Source organism: Argentina silus (assembly GCF_951799395.1).
Source record: "Argentina silus genome assembly, chromosome: 18".
NCBI lineage: Eukaryota > Metazoa > Chordata > Actinopteri > Argentiniformes > Argentinidae > Argentina > Argentina silus.
The window spans coordinates 11,076,541-11,095,658 of NC_139672.1; the positions used below are offsets into that span (position 1 = coordinate 11,076,541).

The 19,118-nt window shown below is 43.2% G+C and overlaps 1 protein-coding gene and 1 pseudogene across 2 annotated transcripts in view; both read left to right on the forward strand.

The window, feature by feature from the left end:
• The first annotated feature begins 1,326 nt into the window (after positions 1-1,326).
• On the forward strand, positions 1,327-2,876 carry LOC310819283 (putative nuclease HARBI1; annotated as a pseudogene). Its single transcript has 2 exons — positions 1,327-2,360; positions 2,841-2,876. The product of its transcript is annotated as a putative nuclease HARBI1 (transcript).
• A 4,707-nt stretch (positions 2,877-7,583) lies between these two features.
• The window catches only part of LOC310818580 (phosphatase and actin regulator 1-like), a gene marked incomplete at both ends in the record, with an annotated part of 29,664 nt that continues 18,129 nt past the window's right edge, over positions 7,584-19,118 (forward strand). The window contains 2 exons of the mRNA XM_083689570.1: positions 7,584-7,872; positions 12,791-12,955. Coding sequence (XP_083545696.1) covers positions 7,584-7,872; positions 12,791-12,955 — 454 coding nt within the window. The remainder of the gene's footprint in view (positions 7,873-12,790; positions 12,956-19,118) is intronic.

Genomic DNA, 19,118 nt, shown 5'->3' on the forward strand with positions numbered 1-19,118 from the left:
ATCTGCAGTGACGGTAGAGGAAGAGGAAGAGGGGGACCTGAGAAGGAAGAGAGAGAGAGACATACTGTGTATAGGTACTCGCGCCAGAAGCATTAAAATCCCGGATATTTGATGCCACGCCCGTCTACTGGGGTACATTTACATTTATGGCATTTAGCAGACTCCTTTATCCAAACTAAATACAAATACATTTGTTTAAGTAAGTGAATCATCTATCGGTCAGTCATCATAAGAAAAAGTAATCAATGCTCAGACCAGGGGCTATTGGCAGTCACAATGCTGACTGGGGTACGGCAGTCAAGTTTCCCTATTGACCCTCACTACAAACAGCTTACCGTTATCACTTTCGACATTCGCTGTTATTGTTATTGTTATGTTTCAATAAACTTTTTAATGAGTTTGATGGTCATGATCAAAATAGTTAGTTGTCCTCACCATCAATCACCTGCATCACAGTTAAAAGACGATTGGAAAACGCGTTGGAAACCGCACTTCATTACACCAGTAAATCGATGCAGGCAGCTGAAATAACATTTTCACTTAGACTAAATAAAGTTGGTGCTCTGACAAAATCATAAACGTTATTAATGCTTGTTAGCTCGGGTAGCAAGACTTGTCATTAGAAAATCTAACTCAATGAATTAAAGTCTCGTTCTGATGATAGCATTTAGCTTTGCCTACGGCTCAGCCAAAACAGTGCAGCAGCAGCAGTCAGTGCTAATGGTAGCTATAGGGCCTAGCTCACAACATTTTTGTCATTTACCCTCTTTCGTCGAAAATGGTTGCATTTCTTGATTTCAAAATAAATAACTGGTTATAGGGTAAATAAACAGAGGTTGGTGGAGTGACTAAAACAAACTGCATCTTCCACCACGACCAATCTCCTCCTGTACACGGATTGCGCATAGCCAATGAACGTGGAGTTTGATGTTCCCTGTTTTTCCAAAGTAAAAGTCCCTCTTGGGCTGGAATTCCTGTTCACTTTGAAAGAGTATTCGTACCCATCTTTGCAGCTGCAAATTGCATTTAGAAAATAGGCTAGTAGCTAACTATGTGTGTAAAGTAGGCCCACATGTGTTCTGAGTTGTGGAATCGAGGGAGAGGGCCCAGTATGAGGTGCTCACTCAATGAGCACAGAATCAAGGTACTGGGGAGAAATAAGCTCACATCACCACAGAGGGAGTCACTGTCACATTCCAGGAGGGATCTGGGACTGTGTCTCTATGAAAACAAGCTATGCATCCTAGGCTACCCTGGGGGACAATTTTGACCGCATCGATATGGAAACAAACCATCCCATCGGTGACTGAACAAAATTAAGTTAGCATGGACTATTTGGAATATCTAAATGAAGACCAACATGCACTACAGAGGCCAGCCAGACGAGTACTTGTGGATAGGAGTAATCCATTAAATGACTTTGATGAAATAACGTTTCGAGACCGCTTTCGTATGTACAAAGAAAATGCTTTGGAGATAATATCTTTGCTTGAGCCTTGACTTTCCTCTCTGTCTCAAAGAGGAAGGCCTTTACCCAGTTCTCTCCAAGATCTGATCACTTTGATGTTTTTGGCATCTGGCATCTGGAATCTTTCATCGTGAAACTGGGGGTTTGTGTGGTGCCAGTGAAGCAACTGTGTGCAGAGTAGTTCACAAAGTCTGCAGGGCCGTTTGTGAACCGAGGAGTCTTTACATCAAGTTTCCTGATGCTGCTGATGCAAGCCAACTATAAAGTGCAATTCTATGAATATGGGCACTTCCCAGGAGTGATTGGTTGTATAGATGGATGTCACATTCCCATCAAGTGTCCTTCAACTCCTGATGCTGAGGAGTACAGGAACCGTAAGAACTGGTTTTCCATCAATGTTCAGGGTGTACGCACTCCTAATTTAGAGTTTTCAACCATTGTTGCCCGTTGGAAAGGTGCAACTCACGATTTAAGGATTTTTCCTCAACTCTTCATTGTGTGCTCAGTTTCAGAGAGGACAACTTAGTGGACGACTACTTGGTGACAGTGGATATGGTCAGAGGAATTTTTTATTCACTCCATACATAGGTCCCACAACAGCTGAGCAGCAAAGATATACAACAGAGCTCATATTTGCTCTAGAGGGATGGTCGAGCGTATGTTTGGAGTATGGCAAAATCGATTCCAGTGTTTACGCAATACACTTCGTTTCAAGCCAAGAAGATGCTGCAAGGTGATCATTTCTATAGCTGTGCTGCACAACTACCTGAAGCAGCATTGCTGTCCTGATCCTCCAATGGAAGATCAGGATCAAGCAGATGTGCCTGTGAATGAGGCAGGCTATGACCAACGAGGACTTAAACACAGAGTTGCTTTCACATTTCACCAATCTGTTCAGATTTGTTTCCTCTGGAAAAAGAACACCATTAGAAGCACAAATAAACTCATAATAACTGGATGGTTTGACACAATTTGTTTTAGTAGCGTTTTTTCATACTCACTAAAGTTTTTTGAAGAAATTATTTTTGCCTCTGCCATTGTTTTGTCCCAAGATTCAGTGTTTGTCTCAAGATTCATTTAACCTAAGGAGGCTTAACCCAGGTGTTCTCATTTAGGCTTATTTACCTTACTCCAGGACTCCATAGTCTCCGACTAACTAAGCCAAATTTAAACCACGTTCATGAAAGCTACTTAAATGTCCTAGTTTAACTACTGCACAGGACTAGGCTTCAGCCTTGTCTGTGAAACCGGCCCATTAAGGCCTACTCCTGGCTTAATCTAAGCTCTGTCTGTGAAACCGGCCCATAGTCTTTTAATATGCTCTCATTTGTCTTCTGAACTCTAGTCTCACTGTTAAACTGTTGCTCTGAAGCACAATTCCCTGTGTAAGAAAAGGTCTGACCGCTAGATGGCAGCATTGTAAAGCCCTTTCAAATGGTAAGCCTTTCCACTGTTGCAACTAGCCATATGGTATAGCCACATGGTTTGCCTTTTCTTTTTTTTTCATTCTCGACGTTAACGTTCAACACAAATGAATGATATGGTTAACATATATTTGAGATAATATATGTTATTTTTGTCTGTAGCGCTAGTGTTCCCCCATGGAACATTACACCTTTACATACAGCACCCGACGGGATGGTTTGTTTCCATAGCGATGCAGTCAAAATTGTCCCCCAGGGTAGCCTAGGATGCATAGTTTGTTTTCATAGAGCCACAGTCCCAGATCTCTCCTGGAATGTGACAGTGATTGTTAGGCCTACTACCTCTGTGGTGATGTGAGCTCATTTCTCCCCAGTACCCAGATTCTGTGCTAATTGAGTTCAGTACCCTCACCCTGGATTCCACAAATCAGAACACACAGTGCACAAACAGGTCTGTCTAGTCTAGTATACTCGCTGTAGTGTACAATACTATTTTGCTTGGACAATAAACTTGTTACTTGATTAAATGCTTTTGGAACTGCAAGACATCTTATTTCACAAAGGTGAAATTCCTACATGCCTGAAAAGACTCTGGGTACCTCATTGTACCTGAAAAGACAGAGACAGACAGACAGACAGACAGACAGGCACAGGCACACACACACACACATACACATACACATACACATACACACACACACACACACACACACACACACACACACACACCCACCCACCCATACATGCATAAGAATCAGGGAGCTGGAGAAAAAGACTCTAGGGCCTCATTTGCCTCCTCTTTCATAGTGCAACACTGACTTTACATAAGCGATTACATTGCATTCTGTGTTTTGTCAGGGAGAAGATTGAGCTTAGTTTTCAGGGTGGAGCCAAGGACGGTGTAACTAAATAGAGGAAAATTAGGTTCCTCCCAGATTATAATTACATAACTATTCAATACCGCCTAGGGGACACTGGAGGAATAAAGAAAAGCAATCACGCCTTAATCATCATCTGTACAATTAATTTCCTTTCATGTTTACATCAAAAGTGTGTGTGTGTGTGTGCGCGTGCGTGCGCGCGTGCGAGAGAGAGACGATAAAGAAATGGAACAGGATACATAGAGGAGAGCTGCTCGGGAGGATTCAGACGTGAGTGTTGGTTGTGTCAGCCCATAACCATAACCATAACCATGCACCATAACCATAACCATGCACCAGCCATGTCCTCACCATGCACTAGCCATGTCCTCACCATGCACCAGCCATGTCCTCACCGTGCACTAGCCATGTCCTCACCGTGCACCAGCCATGTCCTCACCATGCACCAGCCATGTCCTCACCGTGCACTAGCCATGTCCTCACCGTGCACCAGCCATGTCCTCACCGTGCACCAGCCATGTCCTCACCGTGCACCAGCCATGTCCTCACCATGCACCAGCCATGTCCTCACCATGCACCAGCCATGTCCTCACCATGCACTAGCCATGTCCTCACCATGCACCAGCCATGTCCTCACCGTGCACTAGCCATGTCCTCACCGTGCACCAGCCATGTCCTCACCGTGCACTAGCCATGTCCTCACCGTGCACTAGCCATGTCCTCACCATGCACCAGCCATGTCCTCACCGTGCACCAGCCATGTCCTCACCGTGCACCAGCCATGTCCTCACCGTGCACCAGCCATGTCCTCACCGTGCACCAGCCATGTCCTCACCATGCCTTCTCTCAAAAGGCAGCAGAACTCAAGTCTTATCTGAGCATGCCCAGTGGACCGACTCGCCCAAGGTATTAGCATTTTACTTCCAGGAGGAGGAACTACTCTGTCCTCTTAGAGAGGTAGCTGCTCTCTTCATCTTGATTGGTTCCTGCTGTTTTCTGGCTGGATGTGAGTGACTTGGAAATCCAGTGCGAAACACTGACTGTACACTTCGATTTTCTTAATACAGGGGTGTCGAAGGATACCGGCACAATGGAATATTTTTTCGGAAATCCGGATTCTCCTGAAATCTGCAGGGACAGAATTTGTGTAGGCATCGCTGGCATTGCGCCATCAAAGAAAAGTTCTCCCAAATTCATGTAAGGCACTGTCTGAAATTAGAGCAGACATGCACGAGACAGGGATCAAATTCGAATTAAAACTGGATGGAACAAGCGAACACAGGCTAAATCAACAGTAAAATAATTGGACGTGTTGTCAACAACAACAACACAATGTAGCATATTATGTCTATGGACAATTTATATCCTATAGGTCAGGCAGTAACATCATTCTGTAGTGTACATTAAACAAACATGAATACTGTACAACCAACATACTGTATGTCCTGTGAATGCTGATACAAGGTTTTGGAAGCTGTCATAGGGTTTGCCTCTACTGTGTAGAGAAAATAAGTGACCTCATGCAGTTCAATGCAGTGAAACAGTGGTGTGGCACTGATCTCTAGCCTGTCATATATAAGTATAAAGTATAAAGTATATATAAGTATAAAGTGAACTCTTAGCAAAGTCTCTCTTTTTTCTTTCTTCAAGAAAAGCTAAAAACAAACTACCTGACTCAGGGGAGAGGCGAAAAATAAAGAAAAAACATCCTCTTTTCCTCATGAATGAGTCCAAGTAATGTGCTTTGGCGCTGAGCGGCCCTATCCGCAGCCTCCTGTTATATAACATATAACCATGCTGTCATGCATCACGTGAGCCAATGCTACCGAGCTGCAGAGACACACTGATACGGTCTGGCATGCAGCTTTGAACATGTGCTGCTTGGAGGGGTCATTGAATTGAAGAGAGGCCAACCCTCAGACAGAGACTCAAATACACTATTGCAGTAGGCCTTCTGCGGTGCATAATAATACAGTATACAGCATTCTCTGGAGATAAAGATGAAACCCTTGCATCCAAAGTTAGCCTTGTGAGCCTATGGATCTCAAGTCATCTCTCCACACACACACACACACACACGCACACACACAGTGTGTGAGGTGTTTTGTGGTGACATTTTCCAGTCAAGTTATTTGTCAAGGAGCAAACAAGCAACAGCCACACACTGTATAGCACAAACTCCATCAACTCCGTCATGACTTGACCTGTCCATTCAGATTCAGTAGAAATACTGTAGTCACGCCAGGGAGAACCTTCTACCCTGTGAGTGCCCAACACTTGGTTGGTGCAGCAATTGGTTGACAGTGACATTCTGTAAGAAGTACCAAGGGTAGCTACAGTATATTGTCTGTATTGCACTGTGGTGGGAGTTGGGATAACAGGCGCTTCTGTCCCTCATGTCGGAGAGGGCTTTGATGTCACTGGAATAAGCTGCAGCTCATTGAGAGGAACATCAAAGGAAACCTCCCCCACTCCGCCTCCTCAAAAAAAATGCTCTGCCTGTAACTTGAAAATTCCGTAGGGGCCCCAGATATCTTGCCTGTTTTAATATCTCATTAATGGCTTCATTTACTTTCTTCGCTCTAACTTTTGTCGGGTTCGAGTGTGAGGGGACTGGCAATAGAATTGGTGGGTTGGACTTTTTACGCATGATGCCCAACACGGCCTGCGTTATATCAAGCCGTACATTATGATTTGAAGCGCCGGCAGCGGGATCGAGAACGCTGTAATTCAATCCGCCATGCCCATGCTTAATCAAATTGCAGCCATCTCTCCAAATCAAAATATTGTAGACGCTGCGCTGTCGCTGCAAAACTCAACATGATATGACGCACTACAGTACGCGTATTACATGACTGCGCAAATTGCGCACATTGATAGATTCAGATACGGTTTTATCTCGAGGCTATGATTACGCACACGATTATCATACTAACCCCGTTATATGAAAAGGACATATTGTACATTTGTGGTATTCATATGGTCACATAATAAACAGGATCTTTGGAGGAGCTGTGTCTTTTTAAGACTGTAGGCCATTTCCAAGATGGAAGTGCTTGGCAGCAAATTGTTAAAAACATTAGGCTCATCAAATGAAGTTAACGGGCAGTCAATTGCTCTCTCCTGTAATGTGAATTCAACTATTGAGTCAACACACAGTAACTATACTTTAGAATGTATAATATTCGACTACATTTCATAGTGCATACATTCATAATTGTGATGTGTTTATGTGTTTTCAAAAGTCAAAGCCAAACCCACCATATATATATAAAATAAATGAATGTAGCCTAATAAGCAAGCTTTGGGAATATAAACAGTTACTTTCTTTCGTCTGTAGGCTACAATCGCGCGAGTGCGCACAGGATAGCCAATCATATGCTCACTTTGCTGAGAGCACTAATCGCGGATTAGTTGTGCAGACGAGGATGGGGACCGAGAGAGAGGCAATGCATTTCACCCACTCTATTTCACCATCAGTCCTTATTCTGGGACCGACTGGGAAGTAGCGTTGCTCCCGCATAGCAGTCAGTGGATCTGGGATCTGACTCCTGCCCCTGGCATTGCAGAGGCAGTCGAGTGTGAGATTCCGATCGGAATCTCAGGTGTAGGTGTGGAATTGACAAGCCATCTGATCTTGACGTCGTTGATAGAGGGGCTCGGCGAGACCGGAGTGAAAGCCGAACGGGATTGGTTGAAGCGGCTATAGGTCAGGTAGGAGTCAACCGAAGACCCGTTGGTTTGGGTTTAAATCCCCCTTCCCGTATGCCGTGCATTTAGACGCAGACCCATTTTTTTTTTCGCGTCTCGATGTTCAAGACTGCCAACTATCCCATGGCGGATCCCGCGCCCACCATCATGCAGCATGGGGGTTGGTTTACCACGGGATACAGGGAGAACAACACGCCCGTGGCGGTGAAGAAACCGAAGAAGAAGAAGGCATTTAACCTGGCCAGAATGATGTCCATCAACAATAATAAAAAAGAACAAGCCAACCATCACCACAACAACAATATGCCCTTCATGATCCACTGTCACATTGGGAAAGAGATCAAGCACATTTGCAGCAATTGCAGCCGCGGGAACGATACACAGGAAGGTGAGTGAGGAACGTAGCCTATGGACCTGAATGTATGTTTCACCGTTTGGCTGCTGGTTGGCCATCAAACGCTCGCTTGAATGAACACGCTCAATCAATAATAAGAAAGAAAAAAAGAGACTTGCCGCATGTTCTGCATTCTTCTCAACCGATAAGGATATGTAAACTCAGATATATTGCTTTGAATTGCTTATTCTTGTCAACAAGCTTAGGCGTGTATTCAATAGCATCATCAAATTGCAATGCAGGGGCTTGACTCCATTGGTATTTCAATTGAGTAATAGGATGCACAATGTACAAGCTTGAAGCAATTAAGGAATGTAACAAAACGCCAGTCACTTCCATTGTTAGATTTTGAAACGGTGTGGACATTATCAAGACATCAGCTTTAAATTGTAACATTTCTGGTGTGGAATGGTAGCTAAATTACAGTGCTGCTTGAAAGTATGTGAACCCCTTGTGCAATTATGGATTTTTTTTGTTTTTACCATGAAATCTTTATTTAATCAGAACCCCTTTTTTTTATCTGACATAACAGGTTTATATTTACCAATTCCATATGTTGGTTTAGAGGAAATCATGTGTGTAGTAGAAAACCTAAATTATAAAGAAATTAGTGCAGGTGCAAAAATAAGTGAACCCCACGTTGCATTGGTTAACTCAAGCAGGTAAGTAGAATCAGGTGGGGAAATAATTGGGTACCAAATGAACCAATCAAAGGAGAGATCTTTAGGAAACAATTTGGGTGGGACTCTGATAAACAGAGGTAAGAAACCTGGTCAGTTTTGTGTTACCCGTACAGGTGAATGCAAAACACAGCATGCCGAGAGGAAAGGAGATCTCAGAGGACATCAGGAAGATGGTAGTGAGACCACATCAGTCTGGGGAAGGCTATAAAATCATCTCAACAAGATTTGAGCTCCATCAGTCCACTGTGAGGCATATAATTTACAAATGGAGAGCATTTAACATGACAGCAACTCGGCTTAGAAGTGGACACCCTTCCAAAATATCCCCAAGAGCCACTAGAAAAATAATAAATCAGGTAAAAGCCAACCCAAACATAACATCTAGAAATTTGCAGACCTCCCTTGCTGCATCTCAGGTAACTGTGCATGCTTCAACAATAAGAAGAACACTGAATCGAAATGGCATTTATGGGAGGGTTGCTAGGAAGAAGCCTCTGCTGTCAAAAAAGAACCAAACTGCCCCTTTTAACTTTGATAGAGACCACCTGGACAAGCCCGAAGGTTTCTGGAAATCCGTTCTCTGGACAGATGAGTCCAAAATTGACCTTTTTGATCACAATCAAAACCACCCAACTGCCTACCACCAAACTAATCTTATCCCAACAGTCAAGCGTGGTGGTGGGAATGTCAAGATCTGGGGCTGCTTTTCCTCCTCTGGACCTGGACAATTCCACATCATTAAGGGAACCATGAATTCCAGGAGATTCTTGAACAGAACATCAAGCCATCAGTCGAGGAGCGAAAGCTGGGCTGAAAACGGGTCTTCCAACAAGACAACGACCCAAAGCATTCAAGCAAATCTACCAAAGAATGGCTCAGGAGAAAGAAGATTTGTGTTTTGGATTGGCCAAGTCAAAGTTCTGACCTAAATCCAATCGAGATGCTGTGGCAGGACCTGAAGCAGAGACTTCATACCAGACACCCCTCAAACCTCACTCAATTGGCTGAGTTCTGTAAAGAGGAGTGTTTATTCCAAGTTATCGCTGCTAATGGAGGTGCCACAAGCTATTGACTGAAGAGGTTCACATATTTCTGCACACATGAAATCAGAGTTTTTAAATCGTTAAATAAACAATGAAGATGCATCATATTTTAGTTTGTCCTTTATTTGTAATGCCTTTATTACGAATTGGGCTTCAGATAAAGATTTCATAAGTTAATTTTAAGATTTTATACAAAAATAATGACCATCCCTGTAGGTTTCACAAACTTTCAAGCAGCACTGTATATAATGAATTGTAGACTTTGCGTGGTACAGTATGCCTATTAGCTATTATTTTTGCAGTATGTTATTATTGTAGAGTGAGTTCTTGATGTGTTTAAGAATTGGTTCTAGGCCCATGTGCTGTCACGGTTAACCCGACCCCTGAAAGGGGGGCTCAATTCTCCCATCCATCCTCCTCAATGGATGGAAATTTGCTGGATGTTTTACCTTTGGTCATACCATCAAATATGTGCATGGCTCCAATAATACCCTCAGGAATGTTTCTGATAGGCTAGTCTCTTCCATCCCTGCACTCTACTACCCAAAATCCCAAAGCCTTCTCCCGCTGTGTACCTTAGTAGTCATTCTCGGGCGACATGCTGTGCTTTTCTACGTGTGTGTGTGTGTGTCAGTCATGGGAATGCACACTGTTCTGGTTTACACAGAAACACACCTGTCTTAAAACCACTTCAGTAGTACAGTCTTGATCTCCTATATAGATCATTGGTCTGAGCCCCTCCATAGCCCCACACTCTAATACTACATTACTCTCACCCCTGAAAATGCAGTCAATAGTCACTGAGAAGATGTTTTAATTCAAGTCACTATACAGCTAGCAAGCACTTTTGTTTGACCCATATGGGAATCAGATCCTTAGCCTATAGTATGAGTGATACAACACGGCCATGTATTTATATATAGCCTACATAGCCTTTTGAAGCTCTCCCTTGAGGGGTTTGGTTAAGTTTGGAGGAGGAGTGACTTTGCTACCTACAAAGCACTTTTTATTTATTTAGCTGTTTAACTGACATGTTGAGTTGAGAGGGGGGGGGGGGGGGGGGAGAGTATTTCTCACCAGACAAAGGGAGAATAAACCATGTCACTTTCCATTTGCATCCTTGTCAATGAAACTTTTACGTTGCTAAGGGGGAAGTGTGTTGCCTCACATGTGCGGTTGGCAATAGATTTAAGTCCAAAGATTCGTTGAACATTTTTCAGCTCAGGGTTTTTTTAATTTTTTTTATTTCTCTGCTCATTTTTCTTTTTTTTTTTTTTCTCTTTTCTGCCTTCATTTGATGAAGTCATTTGAAACACCACTGGATTCAATTAGCATCGACTCTGCCGCTATTTATAGAGCTGTGACAGGATTCTTAAGATGGTTGGCATGGCTGTGAGGCAGCAGTGCATTTGAGTAATGGTCTGTGTCACTGGTTTTACTGTATTTATGTCCACCATTGTTCACATCATTTGTCATACGATACTATACCTCCCCCTGGTGTAGCGCCTGCCTCGCTGAGTGACGTGTCCATGTTGTCGGCCATCATGACTGTCAATGTGGTGATGTCATTTAATTAGGAATGCTGTTGTGGTTGTCGGTCCACGCATGGTACGGAGGTGTTCTGACAGTCTGTGGGTGACAGCCGACACACTGTCACAACCGCCTGTGCCAGAGGTCACCGCTGAGCCACATAGAAGTAGTCACTCACTCTTGGCACATCTCGATAGTCTGAAGTGGTCTCCTCTCTCCTTGTCTCCTTTGTTTGATTTGTTCTGTTGTGGGTTAATGAAGAGGAAGCTATTTTCGAGTTGGTCTGTGGGAGTGTGGTGAGAGCAGAGGTGGCAGATTGCACCCGGGGAGGCTGGCGGAGGCAGAAATCATACCTCCACCAGCCTCCCCTGGTTTTCACGGCTGTCGTCAATGCAGGCCCCCAGTATGGTGGTCTATACTGCAATTTTGTTGTTGCTGTTGAAGCCTTTATCTATCTCTTGGTGTTTTGTAGACTTGATTACATTTTTTTTTTTTTTTTTTTTTTCTGTTTTGTAGCATGTAGGGTAGCGTTGCAGCTATAAATTCCTTTTAAAGAACCGGCAGGAGTCCTACCTTACTCTCTCCGATACGTCAGAGAACCATCATGTCTTCTACGTAGGATGTTCTACATCGCTTTGCCTTACTGAACGCAGCCCAGTACAGTGAAGACCGGGACACGTTTAAACACGGTCCCGCACTGTTGTTGTCTGACATAATTTTTGCATGACACTTGAAAAGACTGTGGTCATCCATTTTTAAAGTGGGCAGATTGAGAGGCAGGAGGGAACATGGCCCACTTCTGAAGGTTTTTCAGTTTTTTTGGGGTTTTTTGGTGATTTTTTTCTTTTCTTTATGTAGTTTGTGCTGTTATGTAGCTTTCTTTTTTTTTTTTTTTTTTAACATAGCAAGTGTCACTTACAGTACATCCATTTTCAATACAATGATAATCGTATCAGGATTACAAATAAGTTTTATTAAGGCCAAGTCTGAGTGCTTCTCAATATTTAAAGGTGCACGTGTTTGAAGAAGGGAGCACTGTCCATACCCCACAAGAATATTGCAGAGGTTCAGAAGTCTATATATGAAAAATATACCATGTGAATTCATTACCATTGATTATGTGTGTATGTTATTATGTATGTATATTACCAGTGATGATGGTTTGTCAAAAAATATACATTTCTTAGTGTTTCACCAGTGTTTTGTTTATCAAAAACTGCATCAAAGGAGAAATAAGCTCTAGAGAAGCTAGCAAACAGGAGCGTTTCACTCTGTTTAGTGTTTCTTGCCAAGCGAGTGCAAACTAATCAGCATGATGCAGCTTCCTGCTGTTCTGAATCTGAACATATCCTGTATTATGGTCGTTGATGCACTGGTGTGTTTACTCACTCCAAATCTCATCCAATGTGGGACTTGGGAGGCTCATTGGCACCTGTCCTAGTTCCTAATACCTTATATCGGAAAGACTCATCAATGTCTATAATACCGCTTTGAAATGCTATTGTTATGCTAATCCTCAGCTAGCCTAGCCCTATTATGTCGTCAAAGCGTGGACGCTCACTGTTGATCTGTGGTCACATGTTTGGCTAATTCCCAGCATATGACCTCTTTATCCACTATCTTTTATCTGCCCCCCTTTTATCTGTCTATCCACAGCAGAGGAGGTCGAGAGACTGGCCGCCATGCGCTCTGAGTCCCTAGTCCCTGGCACCCACACCCCGCCCATCCGCCGCCGGAGCAAGTTTGCCACCCTGGGCCGCCTCCTCAAGCCCTGGAAGTGGAGGAAGAAGAAGAGCGAGAAGTTCAAACAGACTTCCGCTGGTAAGTGCCAAGACATATATACACACACACACACACACACACAACAGTAAAACTTTGAAACTGGAATTTTTTCAAAGTGCCACTCAACATCCTGAGCAGTTACTGGGCATACAGTATCTCAAGTTTTTACTTCCATACCCTCTCAAACAGCCAAATACAGTCTACAGTTTATAGGGCTACAGTATACATGAAATATGTGCTGCCCTGCAATGATTTGATATTATTATTAGTTTCTGAAATGCATGTAGAAAAATGTAATTTCCAGTTCCACTGCCCTGTCCAAGGGGAAAGGTGGTGTATTTGCTCTGCAAGGGTGTTTGAAGTAGTGGCCAAATTGATTGAGTGAAACTGCAAAGTTCAGTGGTTTCATGGTGGAGGCTATCTTTACAGTTCCTTTGATCCATGCGGTCCATAACGGTCAGGGGCAGGTCAAGGACATTACCATCCCTTAGAATTCCACAAGCGCGCACACACACACACACACACACATACACAAAAACGCACACACTCTTATTTAGTTGTATGGCATTTATTTGCTCGTGTGTTTAGTTTGAACTCCCCAGACAATCTATTGAATCTAGTGAACTCAACCCTGACGACCTACAGTACTGGACATGAAAAGATGCTTTGTTCTGTATTGAATCAAGTTCAGAATCGAACCTGTGGTTATTTTTGGTCTGATGGTGCTTATTTTCCAGGCTCTGCTCAATGATTTAGATGTTACCCATGTTCCCTACTGAAGAGCTTTTTCACTGAAGTGTGTGTATGTGTGTGCGTTCGTATGTGGCGGGGGTTCTCCTATACGCAACACGGTCCAGTTTCAATGAGGAGAAATTATGACTAATTACATCTGAGAGGATGAGGGACCGTGCGTCCCAGTGTTCTGTCCTCCATGACTCGTCTTTGATATTCTCCTCCAGTGCTTCTTGAGAAGGAAGCGAGTTGAGAGGATGCGAGGAATAGAGGAAAGACTATTGGGACGCAGCCAGAGTGAGTACCCTACTGAGCATTTGCACTGGGCTATGCTAGATACAAGTGTGCTTTCTTTGGGGGTCAAGTTTACATTTTTCGGGCTGATCATTGAATTATCCTTTCCATCGAGTTGGTCATGTATGTGGTTTTTGAGTTGAGGTTTCACTTCCATTGGCAGTAGCGTCCCCCTCAGTTCCCTTTCGATGAAAGTTTGTATTGCTGCCCTGAAATGCACTCTAGTCCCTTGCCTTCTATCCCTGTGGAGTAAAGTGATATTTCAGTAGCTCGCTGACTGAGTGCTGACACCTCGACTTTAGAACTACACTATTTCTTTCCTTTTCCTCGTACTTTGTATGCATGGTGTCGAGCTGGATGTTTATGAGCTAATATTTCTGTTCCCTCCTCCTCCGCAAGCTGCTTTATATTTTTTACCCCTCTGATAATATCATCCCCCGTCTCCTGTGCCTTTGAAAGACACGAAACAGATTTGAACAAAAGGAGAGCTTGGTTTTGCGCCACCGGTGGTAAATCAACAGAGAATCCCAATGGACAAACACTTTGTCGAATTTTTGTTTTGTCTGTTTAATGTAGAGGCTTCCTCATTATTCCTCAGCTATTGGTTTCATCACAAACCAAATAGCAGCATAATGGCAATAGTGACCTACAAGCTTTTCCCTTTGGACTGGCCTCAGTAAGGGCTTTGTTACTGGTAAGAGCTCCTCATTATTGCCTCTTTGCTCTAGGGATGCATTTGTTCAGAACACTGAGGACATGCTGCTATTTGGTTACTTTTTATGTATTTGTTGACAGTTCTGCATTATTTTGGGTTGGAGCTGTGCAAGGTAAAGGGTTCCTCTGAGTTATAGTATAGCAGTGGCCTCTGTTGCCCCGAACATTGATTAAGCTCATGTCAAACTGAAGCATTGCACCGATTTGTTTCACTGGTCAAAGATGGCCAAGGCCATCACTGACAGTTGGGAGTCCAGACCGGTAGCTGCGCTCAGTAGGGCGAAACAACATTGTGGAACGTTCAGATTGAAATAGATGATACTGTACATATCGGTACAGATCATGTCATCTCTGTTAGTGATATTTCTTCCGTTTGCACAGCCCAGGCTGGGCCTGGTTTGTTTGTTGCCTATGCGGTAGTTGTTTTTTCATGTTCATTATTATCACCGTGGCCATTCCTTCCTGCGACTGCAGGAAGCGGACCAGCTGCCGGGCATGCAGATGTTGCAGGTAATTGGAGAATGTGAGCACATGAGGATTAGAATGGGACGGAGTCGTCGAGCAGATGAAGGCCAGCTCTGGGGGAGGCGAGCTTATGCCGTACTCTCTGTTCCAAGAGTGAGCGTCTGACAGCTGGCCTACCTAACCACCCTCCCTCCGTTGGCAAGGTGCTTATGGGTGGAAGATCCATGGATCAAGCCTTTCTGCCTGTAGTATTTAGTGCTAATCTGACCACTTCTGGGATAGCCTTTGTTTTTTTATATGGAATATACAAAACACAAGTGCTTTTTGGGGTAGATGATCAGATTAACAGTTATATCACAATCTAGCGGCTATTTTGAAGGCCTGTACATCTGAATCAGAATGGCTATTTTGAAGGCATGTTCTCAAACTAGTGATGCCAGAGATTCCACCACAGCCATAGTCACCTTGGGTATCATTGGTAGTGCGCCACTCAATGTTTTTTTTAAGTTTTAACGCGGCTTTGAGTGGGTAAAGGAGAGCGAATTGCCTCACTAAAAGCCTCGCTTTGCAGATACCATGCCTCAGGGTTGGTAGAGAACGTTCCCTCTATCTGGGTCACTTCACAGCGGAATAGATTTCTCTAGAACTAAGCGTAGCGTTTTCAAGTCGAGGCAGTCTGTATTCGACGATGCCAGTTTCATTTAATATGCTCTGAGAAGAGGCTCTCGGATGATTTTATAATCCTCTCATCTTGGTTCAGATCATGACTATAGCTGGGCCATGATTTGCTGGGTTTACTCTTGAGCGGTCAGTGCAGGGGAAACAGATATTGTATTGTCACTTATTGTTTGAGGGACCTGATCTAGACTCACCGTGGGAATGTAATATAGATCTATTCGCCTTCTGAGTTCAAACACCAGTCTCCTGACCAAAAATGCTTTGATGCTGTATTACCCTAAGTACACGACAGAGCCGAGCTGGGCTGTACTGGGCTGGCCTGGTTACTCATCCACTATAGTTGCAGAAGCAGTGCTGTAAAGGACAATGTGAAGGGAATTTATCCAGGCACAATATGGTTCGAGTCAGCCCTGTAGTGTGTAAAGCCCTTATGCGAGCCATAACAGATTTATGTGAGCCTAGAATTAAGGCTACAACATGATGGCGATGTTGGCTGTAAGCCAACCAGAACCCAAAATCCTATCCTGTTGTGGCCCAAATTGTCAGCTTATGTCTTGCATGACTGTAAGACATGCCTGTGTCTCAGACAGAAAGAGGTATAGTAAGTCCAAGTGTTTTGGATACTGGATAATGAGATCTAGGGGTGCCGTGATTCTATTGGTCTCAAAATGTGTGTCTCTCTTAACAAAGAGATTGGCTGTTTGATGGCCTGGATGGCAACATTGATTGACCCATCACTCACTCACACACACTCACTTCACCAGGAATCTGTGACCTTGTTAGAAACTGGCTGCTAATGAGAGTGTGGAGCTAAACGAGGCTGGTCGGCTGACCAGGCTAGTCTGCTGTTATCTACAAAGGACCGTGTTTGGTCTGAGCCCCAGTCTAATTTGGACTTGCATGCAGACTGTTTTGGTGTGGTGCCCTCTGCATGATCTTTTGTATATAAACAAATATCTCTATTCCTTTATTCATATTTTTTTTCAGTGGCTACATGGATCACTTTGAAACAAACATTTGTTTCCCGACAACAATCCAAAACCTCAATTTTGACAGTAAACAATTCATAACAAATGAAGTGGCAATGCATGTCTTAATTTGCAAGTCTAATACCAATTTTCTGCCTGTTTTCTTGAACAGCTTGTTTGTGTCAAACCTGAAGACATAGCTGGCTAACGCTCACCAGTGGCATTATTGCGTAACCGTACATATCCCATGCTGTAGCAGGCAGGGTTATGTCATAAACCTTTTGGTAATTACTTTTTTCATTTTGGTCAAATTTAAATGTAATCTCGGAACATGTTACGACATTCCCAGACACACAACAACCTTTGGCCCGATTTTCCCTCCATGTTCTTCAAGCCAAGAAAGGGCATTATTAGGGAGGCATATTGGGGGAGGAATATTGCACACTGTTATCAATCAGAGAACATTTGTATCTGTTGATTTGAAGTAAGTAAGATGGAAAGCCTAAAGCAAATTTGCGGTGACAAATTGAGATTTTAGAAGACAAAACCAAGAGTACAAAGAATATTAGAAAGAATAAAACAATACCTCTGCCTATTATCTCCATTGTAGCCCTCCCTCCCTCATTCCCTCTCATTGTCTCAGTCATTTAATCTGTACCAGTGGACACACATCCTGAATTAGAGGACACGATTGGTGCATTATTAAATGAGGCCATTTGGACACACACTGCCAAAGCCCTGGCCATCTTCACACCAAGAGAGAGAGAGAGGAACTATTGATCTACTCCACGTACTGTACACACACACACACACACGACTACACACTCCTCCACTCGATCTCTCATCCATGAAACTGGGCCACTTCCCATGTCTCTCCGCGAACTTGCTCTTGGCCACCCGGTATATGCACAAAGGTGGGAGGCTTTTATAATTAATTCACTACTCCACTTCCGGGCTTGTATGAAGTTACTTGCAATATACTTTAGGCTGTTTCCAAGCTCCTAGCCCCATATTATTTTCAGATGGTGCAGATGCCCAGGCGGCTTCTGCAAATTGCATGGTTTAGATTTTTTGCACGCCATCCTAAATTTGGCTTCTCTGGCTCCAGCATACAGTAGGTGGCTCTGTTGGGACGGGGCTACTTTGCTGACGATTACTCCCCAAACCAGCTCCACTCCACAGCGGCCATCACATGGCTCCCAGGCCATATGAAACTAGCTTCTCGGGGGCAGCCTTTGAAGTTATGGGGATATATATATATATATATATATATATATATTAGACACACACACACACTCGTACGAGCACGAGTGCACTTTATTAGGAACACTATACTAATACTGGGTAAGGCCTTCCTTTGCTCTCAAAACAGCCTAGAAGAGCTTAGAAGATGGGTCAGTTGTGGCCATGAAGGGATGCACATGGTCAGCAACAATACTCAAATAGGCTGTGGCATTCCAGCGATGACTGATTGGTATTAACGGGCCCAAAGTGTGCCAAGAGAACATTCGCCACACCATTACACCACCTCCGCCATGAGAAGACGTACAGGTGTTCCTAAATATATATATATATATATATATATATATATATATATATATATATATATATATATATATATATATATATATATATATATATATATATATATATATATATATATATATATATATATATATATATATATATATATATATATAAATAAATGGATGTCCTTGTGGAGCTGATAATGGAGCATAATGTTTGATCATAACTTTCTCCTGTGACATTTTGGAACACTGAAACAGAGTCACTTGTAATACCTTCCCCTAGAGGTGCACTGTTTCTGACATTTGAGCAATTCTCTCATGTGCTTTGCCTTTGGAGTCTAAGCTGTGTTTTTTTTTTTTTTTTTTTTTTTTTAATCCACTGTTATGACTGAGTGGAGGGGAGAGAGCATTCAAGTCTGATTTAATTTCCAGTGAAGGTGTTTTAGCATTTGCCTCACCCCACCTCCTTTGGTTCGAGCTTGGACTAACTCAGCCTCTCTTGTACACACATGCACATACATGCTCACTCACTTGAGCATACATTCTCACACACACACACACAATCTCACTTTTAACAAGAGCTCTAGGGCCTGCAGGGAGACTCTTGCGCAGAGTGTTCAAGTGTTCTTGCTGATCCTCATTTCACATTCTTAATTGGTTCCTTTGCAGGGGTAGATTTTTAAATTACTAACGTGACGTTAAACTGCCTCAGTTCAGCCCCAGCGATTGAAAATGTTAAGTCCCTCAACTGCTGAATTCTAAAAATAGAAGCAGAAGCTCTGGGACATGCTTGCTCGTACATAATGCATTTCACTGGGAGGT